This window comes from Parasteatoda tepidariorum, chromosome 5 (assembly GCF_043381705.1).
Source record: "Parasteatoda tepidariorum isolate YZ-2023 chromosome 5, CAS_Ptep_4.0, whole genome shotgun sequence".
Lineage (NCBI taxonomy): Eukaryota > Metazoa > Arthropoda > Arachnida > Araneae > Theridiidae > Parasteatoda > Parasteatoda tepidariorum.
The window spans coordinates 35432960-35454319 of NC_092208.1; the positions used below are offsets into that span (position 1 = coordinate 35432960).

At 26.2% G+C, this 21360-nt stretch overlaps 1 protein-coding gene across 2 annotated transcripts in view; it reads left to right on the top strand.

Annotated features, from left to right (window-relative positions):
- LOC107442887 (SOSS complex subunit B1-A) overlaps window positions 1–21360 on the top strand; it is a 28222-nt gene that overhangs the window by 2615 nt on the left and 4247 nt on the right. Inside the window, exons 2-5 of one of the 2 annotated variants that reach the window (XM_043042785.2) lie at window positions 4971–5109; window positions 10633–10704; window positions 16476–16548; window positions 20308–20443. In XM_043042785.2, the coding sequence (XP_042898719.1) occupies window positions 4971–5109; window positions 10633–10704; window positions 16476–16548; window positions 20308–20443 (420 nt within the window). The remainder of the gene's footprint in view (window positions 1–4970; window positions 5110–10632; window positions 10705–16475; window positions 16549–20307; window positions 20444–21360) is intronic. The other variant, XM_016056563.4, reaches the window with a different exon arrangement.

The following is a 21360-nucleotide window of genomic DNA, read 5'->3' on the forward strand; positions in this document are numbered from 1 at the left end:
AATATTTGGAAATAATCTTAAAAAGAAGAAAAAACGATGAAGTAATACACTAATGATTATTTCCAAAATGATGGTAAGGTGAACATCTTTCAAAAAAGAAAGAAAAATCCTAAAATCTTATAAGGAAAAAAAAAATTTGTTTAAAAAATGGCGAGAAAATTTATCGAATTTCGTTCCGGTTTTCTGATTTCCGGATAACGGGTTCTGTACTGTATTTATTATGTAACAAAGTATTAAATTATGTGTATACATAATTGTGCCGCTTAAAATAATAAAAAAAAATCAAGAAGCAAATATCATTTTCAGTAATATACAAATAACTTATTATATTATCAAACTGCTGTTGGTCAATCCAGCTCCATTATTCTAAAGAAAAAATTTATTACTTTGTTTTGTTTAAGTTAGTTAATCGTTATGCTTTTTTACCAATTTTTTTTTTTCTTTTCAAGAAAGTTGGAGAAAAAAAAATAATTTGAATACAAAGAATGTGTATTGTCTTAGTCATGTTGAAATATGCCGTAGTGAGGTAAAAACTGTCAAAAACAAGAAATTGAAAATCAAAACAGAATATAACATCACTTGCTAATCCAGGGTACTCCTGATAATTTAATTATCTTATTGTGATCCAAGTAAAAATTTTGTGATCTTGGATCGCTGATAATTTCCAAACTCCGCTTTAGATGTTAAGCGTTTATTTGCAGCTTAAGTGGATTTTAATGTGATTTGTAAGCATATTTAAAATATTCTGTTATAATTCTTTTTTATCATATTAAGCTTATTTTAATTTAGGAAACGAGAGTGGATATTTTTGAATTTATTGAAAACCTTAAAATGTGTTATAAATTAATTATGAATAATAATAATTAATTAATTAATTAATTATAATTAATATATTTATTAATTATAAATAATAATTAATGAATTAATTAATTATAAATAATAATTAATTATTTATAAATTTTAAGTAATTTATATAATTTGAAAAATGTTTCCAGTTACTAATTTTAGATTTGGGGCTTAAAATATGTGACAGTCTTAATAAATATTGAAAAAACTGGTTCCTTGTTTTTTTTCTTCCCCTTTTGAAAAAAACTTTGTTTACTCTTTACTAACACTGATGTGTAGTGTGAATGAATATAAAGAAATGCTAAACACAAATAGCACATTTTAAACAAAATAATTTTTCAATAGATCTTACTATTTTTACTTAATATTATAGTAATACGAATCTACGAAAAAAAAATTGATAATCACTTGTAATTTACTCAAATTTCATATTGCAAGACAATACCAAATCAACTAATTTCAAAATGTCAGGTCCTTGTATGTCTCACAAAATGGATGAAAAATATCAAGTTTCAAATTTTTTTAACCCATTTCTTTAAGATGTTCTTGAAGATAAATTCAAATTTCTTTCTTAAAGATAGATTTCTTCCAGATGTTGTAAAAGTTTTGAAAATTTCCAAATTTTTTATGTTTTAAATTTTTAAATAGCTATAACTTGAGAACTCAATGACCTAGAGCAGCAATTTAAATTTTTTGCGGCAACGAAACCGAAAAATGGTCAACCTTCTTTTAGTGGAAGTAATTGTTAAAAATATTAATGTACTAATGACCATTATTTATTTTGAGAATATCTAATAAGTTATAATTTTTTATTAATTTTAAATATAATGTAATAAAAATATTTAATGGAAAAAAAATTTTCACCATGTAGTTTTACAATACTAGTCCTAAAATTAGGTTTTTTGTCAGCAGTTGAAAGGTCTAAAATGGCATCTAATCTAGTTCATAATTTGGTTTTATTGTATGAATAATGAAAATGAGTGAGCAGAAATGCAGCTTTAGTTTAAATAAAAATTAAAAAGGACAAAAATAAATGTTAAGAATAAATATCTGATCTATATTAAATAACTAATGGAAAAAATTAGATATAAATTTTATTACATGGTTTTGTAACTGGTAATGTTGGTCCAACTCTCAAAGCCCTTGTGACCTCTTCGTGGAACCCGAGGGTTCCCTCAGAACACTTATTTGGGAATTGCTGATCTAGAGAGCTAAATTTTGTCATTTTGTACAGTTTTTAATGAAATTTTTTTAATTATTATAACATTGCTAAGTTATGGAGAAAAAAATTTTTTACAAAAAATTTATACTTTAAAATTAATTTTTTGAAGAAAAAAAATATTTAAATTTTTTTTATGTGCCAAATTTTGAAGTAGGGTTCCGGTGCATTCATAAAATGAAAATTTTCTTGTTAAACATTGACAGAAATCATGTGGCAGCATAAATATGCCACTTTTCCACCAAAATTGTTCTTGATATAGCACATGTGTTTTTGCTGCATGATTTGTCATTAATACTGGAAATTATTTTTTCTCCATGATCTCATTGGAATACCATCCTAAAATTTGATATTAAAAAGTAGGTAAATAAATAAATATGTTTTTTTACAGTGAAATATCAAATTTCAATTTTAAACTTTATAAAAATTATTTTATTTAAAGAAAAGTTTATACTTATGTTATATATTTTGAAACTCCATTAAAACTAAAAAAAAAAAAAATTTAAAAAATATTGACTTTTTACATTTTTTAATTCTCAACTTATAACTGTTTAAAAATTTAACTTAAAAAAAAAATATATCAATTTTCAAAATAGCATAACTTAGAAGAAAATAATTTTAAAAAAAGTCTGGACTTCGGTATTTTTCATCTCAGATAAAATGATTACAATCAAAATTGTTCACCCACCTAAAAAAAAATTTTTTTTGATTTGATATGAGATTACCCAACTTTACAACAAAATTTTTAAGGAAGTTTGTAAATTGACATTTTTGAGACTTCATTTTTGAAAACTCCATTCTTGCAACTTTTTTTTTTCATAACTGTGTTTCATGTTTTTTAAATATTGGTCAAATTAATATGACTTAAAATTTTATGTGTACAAGTCTCAAGTCTGTTTTTGTTTCTTGTGTGTATGTTAATTTTTTTAATTTTTATTCATTTGTGTTTTGTTATTTGTTTTCTGCTATTTCTTGTAAATTTGTCATATTTTTTGCAATTGTACTTTTACTAAACTTTTATGTTAATTTCATTTTATTTTATTACTTTTTAAATTAGTGTTTTTTTTAAAATCGTCACATTTCAGACTTTTATCAAAAATAATTATTAGAGATAAAATTCTGAGCAATTAGACTTAATTTTTAATGAGATTGTTTTACAGTGAAAAGTGTCTGAATTTTGAATGTTGATTATTTTAATTATTATTATTTGTTAATAAATTTTATTTCTGATAGCATATTGTATTAAGGTGGAAAGTGACATTACAATATTATGAAAGTCTCTAATGGAAGAAGTGATAGTTAAGACGTTTTTTGTATGGCAGTCAATTCCCTTTACTGACAAAAATCTGAATTTTTACGCATTTAGTGGTTATGTTTTTCCCCAGTCAGGTTGGGGAGAGAAGAGTGCAAAATCACTCTTAATATATTTACTTAGTACATAATATTTGAATGCCCCTTAAATTACCTACCTTTTGTAAAAGGCCATTCTCACTGTGAAGGCTTCTTCAGATTCAAATAAAAGTGTTTAAGAACTACATGAGTGAAATTCCTCATGTCTGTATGAATTTTATTTGTATGCAATGGTATGCACAAATCTTATGTAATGAGAATAACCTTAAAGTCAATTCTAACTTTAAAATGTTTATGGAGACTTAGTCTTGTTTGTTTTTTCAAGCCCATTAAAAAAAAGCCGAATTAGTGTTTAAGCCTTCATTTTTTGCCAAGAAACCTTTTTCTATTTAAATTTCTGGTAAGAAGGTGACAAAAGTGTGGTTGCTTACTCAAAAAAAAAAAAAANAACAAAAAAAAAAAAAAGAGAGAGAGAGAGCTGCCGATAAGAATCATAATACTTCATGGAGGAAGTGTTTGATGTAATTTGACTCTATGTATCTTTGAATGCACCACTGATCTTTTAATTAAAAAATAATTGATCAATTTCCATATTGATTTTAGTTTCCATTTATTTGGCTCCCTAAAGAAGCATCTTGATGGGCAGCATTTCAAAACTGGTATGAAAGGCTACTAATGTATAGAGAACAACCTTGTAAGATTTTTTTGAGAGCAATAGATTGTTTGCTGCCATATTATCTTTCAAAATCTGATATATATATACACACACACTACTCAATATCTAATAGCAAGCAAAATAAGATAATGCTTATTTTATACATCAACAAATAAAGATTTGGTGTTAAGTTTTTCGATACCAAGGGTAGGTAGCTTCATGTGTTAACTGTAATTTTTTTAAAAAATATTTTAATGGCAATGAGTATTGTAAGATTTTAAGAACAAAAACTTTTTTTTTTTTTAACTTGACCAATTAATCACCAGCATCTTATTTTTGATTTGCGCCATGCCTAAAAACTGGTTAGAGAGTACAATTTTCTGATATCCTCAATCTGAAAAGGTCTTGTAATATTAACTACACTTTTGAAGTTTAGGATTTTACCTTGTATGGAAAGTCACCATGTAATATGAAGATCAATCTGTGAGATTCATAGTTTTTTTTTCATTGGGACCTAGTGCCTAAGAAAGGCTGGGAAAATAGGTCTAAAAGCTTGTTTTTGTTCCATCTGAGACATTGCATGCCCGGCCTTAAATGTCACTGGACAGTTGAAAATAGTTATAAAAATCCAACATAAACTCAGTCAATACACTTGGACAACTTACTTTTAAACTTAATTTCTTTAATTTTTCAAATTTACAATGCCGGTGTATTCGGTTGATAAGTTTTCATTTTCTACTTGAAAGCTGTTTTGTGCATTGTCAAGAAGATATTTGCATTAATTAAATATTTTGCAATTACGATTGCAAAGAAATCTAACTGCAATATCTGAAAAGATAAAAGCTTTTGCAGAGATAATGCAAGTTAACTAATATCAAGCATAACTTTCTTTCTATATAGGTCGACCAAATATGACAAAAGAAGGACATGAGGTTAGAACATGTAAAATAGCTGATAGGTCTGCTAGCATAAATTTATCAGTTTGGGACGAACCTGGACTTTATTTACAGCAAGGTGATATCTGTAGGTTAAGTAAAGGGTAAGAATATCATCTCATTATACTTCTATAATTTTGTCTCATTATTTTTGTTAGTGAATATGTTATTTAAAAGGAAGCCTATAATTTTGTAAACTTGCCTAGTTTTTTAAGTAATGACCATATAAAGTACCATTTCTCACAATATCAGATTTTATAACTCTCCTTGAACAGCTGACCCAATTTTGGGTTTACAACTACTGATGTTCAACTCCGTAGCCCTGAAATTTTGAACCAATCCGGAAGACAGGGAAACTCCTGGATAGTACCCCCAGAGGTATGATTTGTTATGGGAACATGTAGGACTTTGTGACTTAGCAGATTTAGCGTGCATCAGCCACCATTTACTACACTGGGTGTCTTTGGCCGATGGGGATCGAACCCATGCCCGCTTGGGCGTAGGCCTAGTGCCCTACCGACCAGGCTGTCCCGGCACTCACAACATCAAATTGTAACTCTTAGATCTATTAGATTTTTGTGAAAAAATTGATTTTTAGTAATGTTAAAGTTACATCCCTAGCAGCAAAATGACTTGGGCCCTTATTGAACCAATATTCACAAATCTTGTCTCAATAAGGGTTCAAAAGGCCATTATTATCCGATTTTGGCCCTATAAAGAATTGTTTCATTCACTCAGATATTTTACAACCAATATCGTCCCTATATAGAATTGTCAGATTCACCCAATATTTTATATTTATTAGTCAGCCAATATTGGTCCTATATACGACCTGTAATCAGAGTGCATAGCGTTTTTAAAAAGTGCTTAAAGATGCTTATTTTCAATTTTCGTGTTTTAAAAGCCCTTAAAGGTGCTTTTTTCCATGGGTGTTTTTGGAAAGTGCTTAATTTTCCCTCTTCCGAAATGTGATATTTTTCTTTACCGTGTTGATTTTCTCCGCAAATGATGCAAAAAGTCATTGTCCTATTCAACGTTTTCACAATTAATTCAACCCCCATCTATTTCGGCATACCGCCCGTCTGTAGTGTATGAAAACACCATTTGTTTTATATGTTTGATGAAATACTTGTAGTTCCGCACTTGCGTATACTGAGCTAGATTCAGAGGTAAGTATTTTTTACTCTCATGTGCAACCCTGCTGCATTTTGCAAGAGATTCTCAACTTCAAACTTCATTTTCCACCCTGTGATAAATAGAATCAAAAAATCTGATGATTATGGGGACCAACTAAACATTGTCAATTTTTTTCTCTATTAGCGATAGAAAATTTCATTTCTCTCATTTGGCTGCGCACCCTGATAACCCCGTGGCAGAATTGCAACGACGTGGCAACATTGTCACAGAATGTTAGAGTTTTTGCAGAAAGATTTTAGTCCTATTTGCTTAATTTTGTCGTCTATCTTTATTTTGAAATTACTACATGGATTTTGCGATTTTTAATTTTTGTACAAATTTTCATCATCATCATAGTTGGCCAGACAACCCAGTGTGAGCCAAAGCCTTCCTCTGAAGATTTCTCCATGACGACTTCCGATTTATCTTTGATCTTGAATTCTTTTCATTAATTGCAGGAAAATCAGACTCCACTGAGTCAGCCCATCTCAACCGCGGCCTTCCCCGCTTTCTTCTTCCACTGGGTCTTAAAAGTAGTATCTTTTTTATTGTGTTGTCGTCACTGAAATTTTAGTTTATTATCAATTAATTTATTTATGAATTTTAAATTTTGTAATGATTTACAAAATTAGGAAGGGGAAATAATTAGGGCTTTTTTCCAAATACAAAATGTGAGAAAGTGTCTATAATATTAGAATCAGGGTGTATAAAAATCATAATTTTTTTAAAAAAATCAAAAAAATCGGATTTTTTTAATTTTAATCATGATTTTTTTATAATTTCAATTCTATGGAATATAATCAATTTTGTGTACCATAGATTTAAAGTTGAATTGTATTACTATTGTTACTTATGGTATACATTGGAAATAAACATTACTAACCATTATCAACAAAATATTTCTTAATAATTTAAAAGCAAAAGGTGAAATAAGAAATAAACAATAACAAAGTGATTTCAAACTACAAATCAAGAAAGAAATTGTTTATCAAACAATATNAGTACCTTAAAGAAAAATATATTATTAATGCTCGGGAAGTTGTGACTTAGTAACAGAAAGTCCGAAAAAATTCTGCCACAGGGCCCGATAATGAAAACTTAGACATCTGGTATCAATATTGGTCCCTCGGTACATGTTCATATGGACCAATATTGAGCAAGGTTTGAGCCCAACATGTAAAATGGTTGCTAGGGATAATGGGGACAATGTAAAATGGTTGCTAGGGATACTGCTTTATGACTATGGTACTATTTGCACCATAACATACTAATTTTTCTTTTAAAGTTAGACCATCAAGAATTTCAGGAACTGATGTAATTGACATAATGTAATAAAAGAAGTGTGTATTAAATTAGTGATGATTTGAGATATATCGAAATGTAAATCCTGTTTTTTAAAATAACAGTTAACATAAAAATTAAGGAGAATTCTTGAACATAGTAAAATATTTATTTCTTTTATACCCATTTGCAGATTGTGCCTCAACCCAGTTTTACAAATAATTAAAGGCTTATTCACTTTATGTTGGTATATTTATATAAATTATTAATTTAAATTTTTTGTTACTGCTATTTTAAATTTATTGAATTTATACTTTCTTAATGATCATTCTTATATTGTTAAGATACTAAAAAATTATTTCGTAATCACTGTTCATAGATAATACTTAAGGCCCAGGTTATTTACCTTCCTAAAATGTTCAACCTCTTTTTTTTTTTACTGAAAAGCAGGACAATTCTTTGCACAATTTATAATACCTGATGATTATCAAACAAGTGGTTGAATTAGGGTATATGCTTGTATAATAGTTCTTAAAATTATACAAAATGTTTAAAAAATCAATTAGTTGAATGTAAGATATCTATAAAAAAAATTTTAAATCATATAAAATTTTCTGGATTTTATATTTTGATGAGAAATACTTAGTGATTGTTTCATAAATAATTTCTCATTGCTTAAAGGTTCTAAAGGGTTTTTTTCGAACTTCTGAAAAAATAAGGTATAGCTTGTTTTATTCTGAGCAATTTGACTCCATTTATTAAGATAATACTCAAACTTCCAAAGTTACAGCGAAAATAATGGAACCCACTCACTGCAAACAGAACATAGACACACATTTTAGAAATTTGAATTGTTTGCTAACTTAAATTTTGTTTAAAGTTATTTATTCAAAATTTTGTCTTTAAATCTGTTCTCAGTTTTTTTCCCCTTTAGTAATTTGATAATCAGTTTTTTTGCCCAAGATTTCTCGGCTTCTAATAAACCTATTAAGTTAAAACTGCTAATTGGTTTAAGTGTAGCATGCTGCTTCTATTCATATTAGCACTTGAATATTGGCAAATGTTTTATAATTTTTTCATCAAAATTTTTCTGAAAATGACTAAAACTTTAAAAAAAAATTTTAATTTAAAAAATACTTTTTATTTTTCAATTTTTATAAGCTAGTATGGTTTTTAAAAGACCATATTTGACTGTCTATTAAATGTTATTTCAAGTTATGAACATGATTGAGACTTTTACTACTGTGCCGGCGGAAGATGTATTCACAATACTGAAATCGATGCCTTAAAATTAATGGGCAATTACAGCATCTCTTAAAAAAAAATATATTTATTTTCAATTCTAACTTATCGGACATTCTGTCCTGAAGCCAAATATCTGGCTGTTTCATAAATAATTTCAACGTGTGTCTCAACATTTATTTATTTAATTATTAAACGTTTAAATCGCCCCAAATAGCCTCTGTAAGTGATGCAATGAAAAACGATCTCTGATTGGTTATGGCGTCACGTGTGCTGAATGGAAATATGCTGCCTCCATCCGCTAAGGCTATTTCAATGCTCTTTTAGTTTTGATATCACTTATATAGTATGAACATCCTTTGTATATTATTAGTAAAAATTTTGTGAATTAAATTTATGGTTTTGATAATGTGTACAAAATGGAAAAAATATTTTTAAAAGTTCAAACTGTTTATTTATCACTAAAATTGCTGAAGAAATTATTATTCAACTTTTAACAGTGAATCAACATTTCTTTTCGGATGAAATCAGTGATGTTAAAGTTCATAGAAAATATTTTATTTCACTTATTTTTAAGTTAAAATAATGCTCAATTACTGCCCAATTACTTAATTGAAATGAGTCACAGATTAAACTGAAATAGTATACACTTAGATATAGGCAGGATGATTTTATTATTCAGTATTGCATTAAAAAATTTTGTGTTTTCATAAATCTAGTCCAATGAAAAATATTGTTATAACCTTTGTGCTAATGTTAAAATATTCAGGTTATTTTATATCAACTTATTATTATAACATTATTTATATAAGGTTTTATATCAACTATCGCGTTTCGTATTCACGCAATTTGAAAACCCCTATTATGATTAGGGTTCAAGTGACATAAAAATAAAACATCGGAATTTAAATTTCGCGAGATTTTAAAATAACATATCAGAATTCGTATTCCCGCAATTTGTATTTGCATGATTTGAAATTCCTACTTTGAGATTCATGTTCAGGCGATTTAAATAAAGTATTCGTATCTATATATTTTATACCGTTGATAACATTCTGTATATGAATGCTTCCTATGTACTTTTTTCTTGCTCAAATTTCTGGTATATTTTCAATTATTTAAAAGGTGTTTTTGCTCATAAAATTTTTGGATTTCTGAAACAAACTCATTTCTGTGGCATCAATCAATTTAGAGTTCTATAAAAATTATCCATTTCTTTAAAAAATCCGTGATTTTTATACAAATTTCACCAAAGTGAGATGGCAACAAAAGGATTTAAATTAGCTACCAAGGTTAATCAATGCATGCAGAAAGTTTTTTAATTTAGATTTTGTGTCCGCAGAAAGTTTTCCGTTTTTCCAAGTCTGAATTTCACCTCAAGTATTCTAGAATAAATATCTATCATAAGTAATATTTTTAATGAGTATATCTCTTATGACATACAAATATGGAAGCATAAACATCAACAAAAAAATTTCTGTTCTTTAGCCGACGCAAACATTTTAAAACTCTATTTTTGATAGAAATTATTGCAAGTGATTAAATCTTTCTAATGTCATTGTAGACCTTAACTACTGTTTTTAATTTGCTCAAAGAACGGTCACCACTTGCTGCAGATAATGGGATTGTTAACAAAAGTCTTTAAATTATCCATAAGTTTGGGAAAATATCTTCAAAGTTGTTCTTATAAATGAACGTTATGAGATCAATTGAAGATATCTTATTTCTTTTTTATAATAGTACATGTTTTAGTAATATTTTAAAGGTATTTTCCATTCAATCTATCCCATTTTGTTAAAAATAGTTTTGAAGAATGAAAAATCGTTGATGTTAATAGCCCTATCATAATTTATAGGTTTATTCAGATATGCATTCTTCTTGAAAGCCAGAGTAGAGTTATTTTATATTGTCATTTCTATTTTATTTAGGTATGCCTCTTTGTGGAAAAACTGTTTAACATTATATACTGGCAAGGGAGGTGATATTCAAAAAATTGGAGAGTGAGTTATATTTACTTGCATTTACTTTATTTTTAGATTATACATAATTTACATTTATTTTGTTTACAGATTGATGTCTTTAATGTACGTTATGTAGAAATATTTATAAAACTCTGTCTTGATTCATATCATTTAATGCCTTAATATATTTACTTCTCATTTTTCTGAAAATGTATAAAATTCTATATTTTACAAACGTATTTTTAATGGTTCTTAAGAGATGTCTCCATTAATATTGCAATTATTCTGAGGTCTATGGCTATTGAAATCATATTTGTAATCAAAAGACAATAGATGGGGATGTATTTATAATGTATCAAAACTTAGTTCACAAGTATTTTGAAGGTTTTCATGTTGAACATGTCGAGTTTTATAGATTTCTTTATGAAATCTCACAAATTAATTTTTTATATGAAGTAGTTTCTACAAAACTGTTTTTTCATTAAAAAAAATAATAAATAAATTATTGCACAATTTTGCCTGATTACACAAAAGATATTGCAATGCAATGCCCAATCACACTATAACTAAGCATATTTGATTTGAGCGTAAATATTTTTTATATCACATGGTGTAAAAATATATTTTATAAAAAACAGACTTTGTATAATTTTCATACTATGTGATGTAAAAATATTTCCCAAAGCTCAAATTCACATAATTTTTACATCATACCATGTAAAAAAAATTTCTAAACTGTTAAATTCATAATGTTTATGACTAAAACAAATACAAATTTAAAATTCTAAATCATTACTGCTTTTACTTTTAAATATTATACAGCAATGATGTAAATAAAATTAATACATTATATTCCTTATACAATTTTAACCATAATTTATATATTATGATGTAAAAAGTTACTTTAAAAAGCAAGTTTTTTGATTTAAAAATTCAAGCCTCTTTTTTAAAAAGAAAAAAATAAATATTGCTGCTATAGGAAAATTCAATAGTTAAAAGTTGAGACAATTGAAACATTTTAATATAATTTCAATTATTAAGTCTCAAATTCTTTATTTCTGTGTAAAAGGTGCAAAATAAATCAGTTGAGACTAAGTTTTCTAAAAACAGTGATGTTTTTTGAAGAAAAAAAAGTTTGAATAAATAAATAATTGCATGGTTCTTGTTATATTAAATTTTGTTGAATACTATGTTTTTATTTGATGTTGAGATATTGTTTTCAAACTAATATTGTGTAAAAAGTATTAAAAAAAGTAAGGCCGAAATATAAATATACGAAAACTGTGATAGCAAGTGTGTAATAAATGGCATTAGATAAAAATGTACTTATTTTTTGGTTTATTAATTATGTTGAAAAGTTAAATTTAAAATGCTTACAATGCTCATAAGGAATTTGTTTCTAAGGTATAAAAAAGAAACACTTGAGGTCAAAATAAATGTACAAAACATGGTGGTTTTTAAAATAATTATTTAAGAAACAGTTGTAAAGTTGCTATTAATGTTAAGTAAGGAATGCACTGAATATTTAGTTTTCATTTACTATTTTGAATGTTGATCATTTCTAAAATTAAAACTTTATTTTACTTAGTTAATAAAATAAACTAAGGTAAGAAATTTACTTCTGAAATTTTATTTATCACTATATCTCTATTACTTTTTTCCAATTTTGTATGAATTGATAAAGTCTACGGGAAAGTTAGTTTTTTTTTTCTTGGAAGAAAAAGTTTATTTTAAAGTTTAATATTAGTGATATTATATTAGAAATAATTCTTATTTTAAATTAAAGATAACAATTTTGATAATTATGTAAAAGAATTAAATATATGCATAGTAGATTAAATTTAAAAGTTGACTTGCTTTTTTCCGTTATGTTCAGCAAGCATATTTGGTTTGCTTGTATTAGCCATTATTTGTAATTTACAAAAAAAAGGAATGTAAAAATGAAAGGTGTATATTATTTCTATTATAGAATGTAGTACTAGAATGCGCTATGAAATAATATTAACTATGTTATTTCAATAAACATAACAGTTCAACTATGTATTTAAAAAAAAATACTATGGAATTTTGTTGTTATAAATTAACATAGTTAGAAAAATGAAGCATTCCATTATTTTTTGTATTATACTTTTTTTTTTTGCAATTGAAGGAAATACAAAGTGATTAGTAACTTTTTCAAAAATCTGTGAGGGGAAAAAAGAGCCAAAGGTGAAATTCATCAGTTTCATTTGATTATGCCTAAAGCATTCAGATTCAATTTGCAACATAAAAATATTTAAATGTTAACAGATAACTATACTTGCTATAAGATGCTATTACAAAAAGTAACATGTTTTTGCTTTCTTTGTTCAAAATTATTAAGCATGACAAAGTAGATTAACTCTGTTCATTATTTTTTGTATAATCAAGTCAATCAGTAAGAATGCTAACATTCTGTTCTAAAATTTCTACTTTTATTTATGGCTGAATATTTGATATTTGACTACAGTTAATTAATCATTTGGATATGTTGAGCTGATATGCTGATTATGATATTGAGTATGCTGAATAATTAATTATGCTAATTAATTATTCAGCATATTTGTTGCTAAATTCAAAATACCATTCCATCAACTGGCATTTCAAAGAAGTACTATTTGTGGCTATTACTATTTAGTCTTATATATTTAGTTATTCTATATTACTGGCTTTTGCTGAATATTCAGTGCATCTCTAATATCAAATAAGAAGCTAAAAATTAAGTGGGAGTGTATATAAAATAACTTATCTAAATTGTAACTTGTTTTTAAAAATAATTGTATTGTACTGTTTTTGTGAAAAATTTGAAATAAAAATATGTATGCGAAAACTTATAAAAATTGTGTTCCAAAAAATTGTGTTTGTTTTAAATTATTTCTTTACAGATTACATGAAAACACACACTCACTACCTACACTAATTTAAAAAAAATAATAATAATATTAAGCAACCCAAACATATCATTTCTACATCCGTTGTATAAAATACCCGTTATGAAACTCTAGCTTTCCCATACTGAAAATTTTTGCCGCTAATTTTTGGATTGCATTCCGGGAGTTCTGATGCTGCGCAAAACTTATTATCTGATCCTGCTCATCTGATTTTCTCTTTCTTCTCATAGCTGATATTCCTGATTGGAAAATGTCCTGATGGAGGGGCCTGATGCATCCACATTAGTCCCTTTCATTATCAGTGAAAAGGTATATTTTCAATTATTTCCAATTGAGTTATTTACTCATTATTTTGTGCATCAGTAAATTCTATTTACTCTTTTATGTAAATCAGGTAAAGAAGTGGATATCTGAAGATTTTTACTGTAAGGCAAGATGCTACAAGTCCTGAACATTGTTAAAATATTGTTTCATTATGTGTTTGTAATCTACACTATTGCTCAGAAATTTTATTGCATATCAGTTTTTTAAACGTGAGCATTCAAACTCTATGAATTGTGTAGCTGTTGTTTTTAAAACTGCAGCCACTAATCCAGACAGAAATTCTATTAAACTACTTGATCAATTTGGGAAAATTGGATCTGAAATTTGGTTATTTTGATGAAGAAAAGATTTACATCAAATTATGCTGTGTAAACGTTATGTAAAAAAATATTTTCATCAGAGTTTATTACTTAGTAAACACTGAAAGCACACCTCTTTATGTGTACATTGAAAAAACAATGGGTGCATTGAAATTAATGAGCAATAGTATATAATGCGTGAAATATTGTATTTACTTCACAATCAAAAAAAAACTTATTTCATGTTAAATTTTTTTTTAAATTGTCAAGTGTATATTGTTCATTACTTACTGTGCAATTGTATGGTCTTGGGTGATTATAAAATTTCACTTGGTTTTTTATTAATAGAAAACTATTGGAAAAATTTACACTAAATTCCACAGGCATTAATTACAAATTTATTGGAGGTACAGAAAATGTTATTTTGTTTCCAATCAAGTTTAAAATTTAATGCAATATACTAATTTTTAATCCAGCTTGGTTTGCACTTAAAACTTGTTTTAATTTTTATTTAATTTTAATTAAATATTTGCCTTTGCACTTATCGTGTAATTTTTCATAGTGTCACATTTGGCTATAATATTTAACCAAGTAGTTTTCTAATAGTATCCAAACCTATTTTCTAAAAATGTTGTAAGTGTACCACTATCAATAGTCATTACTTTATTATTACAACTAAATGAACTTTTGTAATAAATCTAAATAGTTTGCAACCTTTTGATAATTTTTAATTTTACTTGTGTTCAAAAATTTATTTTTTGAGGTAAGTGCTCATTTCAATATTTTCCTCCCTTTTAATAATGCTTGTTAGATTTCAATAAAGTGATTTGTTCTAAACCTGGTGAGTATTGAATGAGAACAAATGACATTACTAATAAACGTACATTAAAGTTATAATTAATGTACTTTCAAATTTTTGTTCTATCTGTACTCAAAAATAAATTTAAGTTTTTATATAAGTGTCAAACTGCATCTTCAATTTAAATAATTTGGGAAATAGTAAACAAAATATCTTTTTTCAATAGTTTCTCAACCAAAATATTATCCAACTTTTATGTGATTTGTTAATTATTATTTTATTTAAATCTTTTCAAATAAATTTTTAAAAAAATAAGCCAAAGTTTAGACTAGATCAGTGATTACTGATTCTCAGAAAGGTATTTATAGAAATATTTTTATTTTACTATGATGATAAACAAAATGTATCAAAAGTATGTATATTCAGTTTTAAATTAATCTTAAAGCTTTTAGGTACTCATCCTATATTTGTTTAGTTATGTAAAAATTCAAAATGAAATCTTTGTACTTTTATTTAAATATGTTTAAAAGAGAGAAAAGGCTTTGTGCTGCTGACTTTTATAGTTTGTTATAATATTTATATTATCCTAAATTTATTTCCATGTTAAATAATATAAGAAACAATTAATTGTATAACCAATTTATAGCTTGATAATCACATATTAAGCTTTGTTTATAATCATTAGATTTTTAAAAGATATGTTTGTAAGTATTTGGTATTTATAAAAAAATTTTTAAATGTTAATTATTGCACCATTTATGAAATAATACATTTTTATATTCAAATAAAATTATTTATTATGTGAACATTTTACTTAAGATTGTTTACTCATAATTCTGCAAGCTACCATTGCTAGTGTTCTACAGCAAAAATTATTAATTCATATTAATGATTCACATACTCTGTGAATCAATTAATATATTATACACAAAAATAAACTAAAAACTGTACTCTTCACATGTCAGCCAGTTTCCAATTTCTTTAAGGCCTAACCTAGTTTTATTTCTAACTTACAAATCTGTTTTTATCCTCGTTTCTCTCTCAAAAAAATATTAAATCTATACTGAAAACTTTATCACATGAATATTTTCTATGATCAATTAGATGCATAAAATTAGAAAAAATTTGAAAGGAACTTGTTCAGAAAATTGATAAGTTATAAAAAATGTTCTATTCAGTCAAATGCTATTCATCACTAGACATTAAAGGTTCTTTTGTAAGGATTGATGCAACTTTTTACAGAATATACTAATTAGCATTTAAATGTAAGAAATTGATTTTTTTTTTAAATATTAGTAACTATTAAAGAAAAAACTTAACTTGATTTATATTACTATAAATGAAAATGTTGATTTTTAAAAATTATTTCTATTTTATGATTGTCTTCTGTTTCTGCAATTATGAAATTTGAAATTTTATTTAAATATTTTCAAAGCAAAGTAATAATTTTTAATGTTTCTAATAATATTTTGTTTTCAGATTTTGTTTTACATTTTCTGAAGTACCTAATATGAGTGAAAGTTCTGAACAACAAAATAACCAACAGAAACCTGTAAGTATTACTTATTGCTGACTAATTATGTATATATTTAAATGCAATATACTTTTTCAAGTGTAACGCTAACAGGGATCAAATCCAAATCCTATATTTTCTATATATTTTAAGTCTTAAAAACATCCTATGTTTTCCTGTATTACCAAAACAGTCCTATTTTTTCCTACACAGCTATGTTATCCCTCAAAATTTAGATTTTACATTCTGGAGTGTGAAACATTTATTAAATCTACACTACCTGTCATAAGACAGCTCGCAAATAAATTGTGGCATGTTTAAAATGAAGATTCTGTTTATAAATTTAACTGATGAGTGGAATCTCTGGGTAAAGGCATTAGAAGAGAGCTACTCTGTAAATTTCTGGATTGATTACTTTTAGAATAAAGCTTTTGAAGGATCTTACCCCAAGCATAAGGTGACCAGATTTCTAAACTATGATTTGAGGACAAATCAACGGAGCTTACTTAAAAAATTTTGAGATTAAAAAATGCCCATATATTTATAAAAATTATTTGTTTAGATGTGCAACAAAATTTTCTTTTAGTTTTGATCTATCATGTGATATTCTGCATTTTGTCTCGATTATTGTAAGTTTAGAACATTCTTTTTTCTATGAATACAAATCAAATGGGGATTTTTAAAAATTAATTTGAAGAATCAAAAATGGCAAACTCTTTTTATTTTAGTTAATAATAATAGTAATATAAATGACAAAAAGTAAAGTCCAGTTTAGGGACAATCTACTGATACATAAAGCCTTACACGCTTAATTCATTGTTTAAACCTTTTTGGGAATTAATTCTTTCTATCAAAAGGAAAGTAGATTATGAATTCAGGGGTCATTTGCTTATTTATTATTTTCAGCAAGTACAATAAAAAATCTTATGGGGTGGAGTATTGCAATTTTCAAATTATTGGTTTTTCATTTGATAGATTCTTTTATCTGATAGATATGACTTCATGCAAATCATATCATAGAACTTTTCAATTACAAATTGAGAGATTGTCCATTAAAATCACTTTTCTGCGAAAATGTTAAACAGTATAATCATTAATAGTTTGAGATAATTTGAAACTTACATTAGAATTGTTTGATTAAATAAGTCTTGAACTTGATTACAAATTTTAATTATATATTGGTATGACAGAATATTAAGTTATTGATACCAGTTATTTTTTTATGCAGTCCTGAAATAAGATTTTTCCATGTATTGATTTGAAACTATTAGTTTCTCAGCATTAATAAAATTATAGTTGAAACTCTCTATTCTGAAACAAAGTAATTTTCAAAATTGAAAATAGTATACTTTATTAATTATTCTTTTGTGGTACAATTTGCTGTTGCAGTTAAGTAAAGCAAATTATACTGTTTAGTTTTAGCATTTCCTTTTTAAACAGATAGTATGGTACATGAATACTTTTACAAAAAATGCCCTGATTTTTCTAAAAAATTTTCGTATTTTTTTTTTATCACACTACAAAGCCTGAGTCTCAAATCTTTAAGTTTGGAAATATTAGCAAAATACCAATTTTCTAATTCTCTAGAAATATCGAGTTCAATACAAGTTCTCTTACAGTCAAAAGCGCTTAACATGTTATAAAATTTTGACTATCTTTAGCAATGAAAAAAATTTACAAAAAAAAAAATACATCTAAATCTTAAAAATAATTATCTAAATGCCTCTTCACATAATCGAAATTTTCTGTTCTGGAAATTAGATGAATAATTGACATAGTCCAAGCTCTTAATCATTTATTGGTCAACTAAACAGCTAGTGCATGCCGCAATAGTTCTTAACGGTTTGAAGAAATGACCTTAAATTTACTAATTAATAAGTGTAGACAATATTTTAAAGTTAGGAAATCAGACACAAAATTGAACTTTCTCTGATAAACATACCTTTTTTTTAATGGATTTCCATTTTTGACCCCCAAATTATAGGGGTTAGCTGCAATTTGGGAATTGTGGTCCCAATAGTTTAGTTAGGAGATTAGTCCAAGGTTTGAACTTGTTAATATTACTTTTTGGATATTTTGCCATATCTATAGCTTTTTAAGTGAATTGAAAAATTTTGATGCAATCATAAAATTGGTTTATACAAAGATAATGCCACAAAATAATTTTTAGCTATTATTTATTACTCTTTATTATTTTCCTTAACACTGGAAAAATTTTGAACTAGAGATATAAAATTTAAAGATTGTAATTTTAAAAGGCAAAAAAAAAAAATTTGCAATGTAAGTCAGATAGTTCCTGAAAAATCTAATTTTGAAAATATCGTATTTTAAAAATTTGATTTGTGAGACTGTTTTTCAGATTTCGTGCAAATTTTGTACTTTGTCTATTAAAATTGCATTCTTTAAAATTATGTAAAAAATTATACCTTACCATTCAAAATATTGTCGATTATTAAGTAAAATATAAAAAAATAAGGAACTTTATGTGCGAAAAGTTTTCAATTTGCTTAAGTTCTCCAAATATCGCGAAATAGACAATTAATTGTAGGTTGCGTCCGATTTCATAACTTAAAATATCGTGTGCACTAATTAATTAGGATATTTGAAGTAACCCCCCATAACCATTAAGATTGAGTCCTAGAATGTGAAGAGCCAGTAATTTAGATTGGTCCCTGTATTTTTTTTTTTTTTTTAAACATATTTTTTCCATGAAAATCATAGCTGGAAAATTCAATTACTTCAGTCAGAATTTTTTTTCCCCTTGAGTGTTTGTAAACCTTGATGATTCATCTCTTAATTTGCCTTATGACATGAGACCCTCTTTTACTTCAGTTTTCATTTCTTTGTTTAGTTTTCATACATTTATTGTTCTTTTAAAAATATGATTCATTTCCTTTCGCAAATGTTCAGAAAAAGCTTTAATTTCTTCAAAATTGCAAACATGCATAAAAATCACTTATACTATATCTTTTACTCACTAATATTTATTGTGTTAGAGAAAAGAAGTACATTGAAGCTAGTTCATGTTTTCAGAGGCGATATCCATTAAGATTGTTCCAAAACTAAGAATATAAAGAAAGAACAAAAGTTAGTCATTTGCCTAGTTTAAAAAATTATTACTTTGAATTTTTTGATTAAAATATAGCGTTCACTGGCATATTGCATTCATTTTGGTTAAAATATAGCACTTAAACATGAAGAAGTAAAATAAACTTATCATGAATCATAAAGTGCTTGTTTTTTTTAATCTTTATTTTATTGTTAATTTTTTTAGAATTTAGCTTTTAATCCTTTAGTTAGTTTGTTTTTAACTTAATGTTTGAGAATAAATTTAGAAGTGGTTTTTTAATGCTTCTAGTAACATTATTTCCAGTTAACAAATTATTTTTTTAAAATAAGTAAATCTTATTCAACTTTACTTCTACAAAAATTCGTAATTGTTAAGCTGAAATCTTAGGATAAGTTTTCCAGCTCTGTAGAATTTTGGCATTTTTAAATTTGAGCCTTTTTTTTTTTTTATAATCGTTTTTTTAAACAGCTCTATATTTCTATTATCCATCTACTTGCAGTTCTTCCAATTTCTCATCTTTTAAAATACTTCACTTATTTATTTATTATTATTTATATGTATTTATTAAAGCAATTGATAATGAATTTGGTATTTTAACAATAGAAATAAAAGTAGTTAGTTTTTATCTCTCACTCTTGCAATTTTCAATCATGTATTTATTATGTTTTTGAAGAAGGAAAGTTAATTGTTTAGAGATTTATTTTCTAATAGATTAAATTTCCTTACAGCCTGGTGGTGAGCAAAGGGGATCTCCTCCTTTACAACAGCCCATACCTCTTTCACCAGCACCTGGAGCTGTAGCTCCTCCAATACCTACAGTTCCACTGACTGGTAAGTGGTCAGTTTTTGTTAAATCCGCCTCAGGTATGTATCTCATAAAGGAGATTTACCTAGAATTTATCATCTATTTTCTTTTAGCTTCACTTTACTCTTTACTTTAGTCTGATACACTGCTCAAAAGTAACATGCTACAATGACAAAACTACTGTAGTAGCTGCTTTTTTCGGAGTTTGTTGTTTGATGTGCTACTTTTCTTTTTTTAAAAAAAAAGTGTAGTAAGTAGTGTGATACAGTACATTAAAACAGAAGTTTGTAATGATTATCAACTGTTAATGATTATCAACTGTTTTTAGTGGTAGTTCAGTTTTTTAAAAAAAGAGGTCCAAATGAAACTAATTTTGCAAATCTTTTTATTCGAAACCATTTTGGGTGTAAAATAAGTTCTCCTGCATAGTTTTTTTTGCTAGAATAATGAATATATTTCAAAAGTAGTTTGTAATCAAAAAGTTGTTGTTCTTAACTACATTTTTAGTAAGCAGTTGTAGTTTTTTCAACCATTGCTCACATTACCTAATAATGGAGATTTTTTTCCCCATGGTCCTTTAATTCTTGTCTTAGGATGTGTTTTCGAAAATGTAAGTTTATTTCTGCTGTAAATTTTATGCGAACATTTTAGTTTAAAAGCATCATATCTGAAAGCTATATCTGTATTTCCATATCAATCTTTCATTATTTAAATTAATCTAGAAAAATGAATATTGTTTTTAGTTAAATAAATGTAATACAGTAGAGAACCGATTATCCGGAACGATCAGGACCATCGCAATTCCGGATAACTGATTTTTCCGGTTTTCTAAATCGCTACAAGCTGCCGTTTTTTTTTTAATGTTTATAAAACGAAACTAAAAAATTATTTAGAAATAATAAAAAATTATAAATAATAATACACTTAAGTTTAAATAAGGAAAGAAATTATGAAATAAAAATTATATACAGGCTTA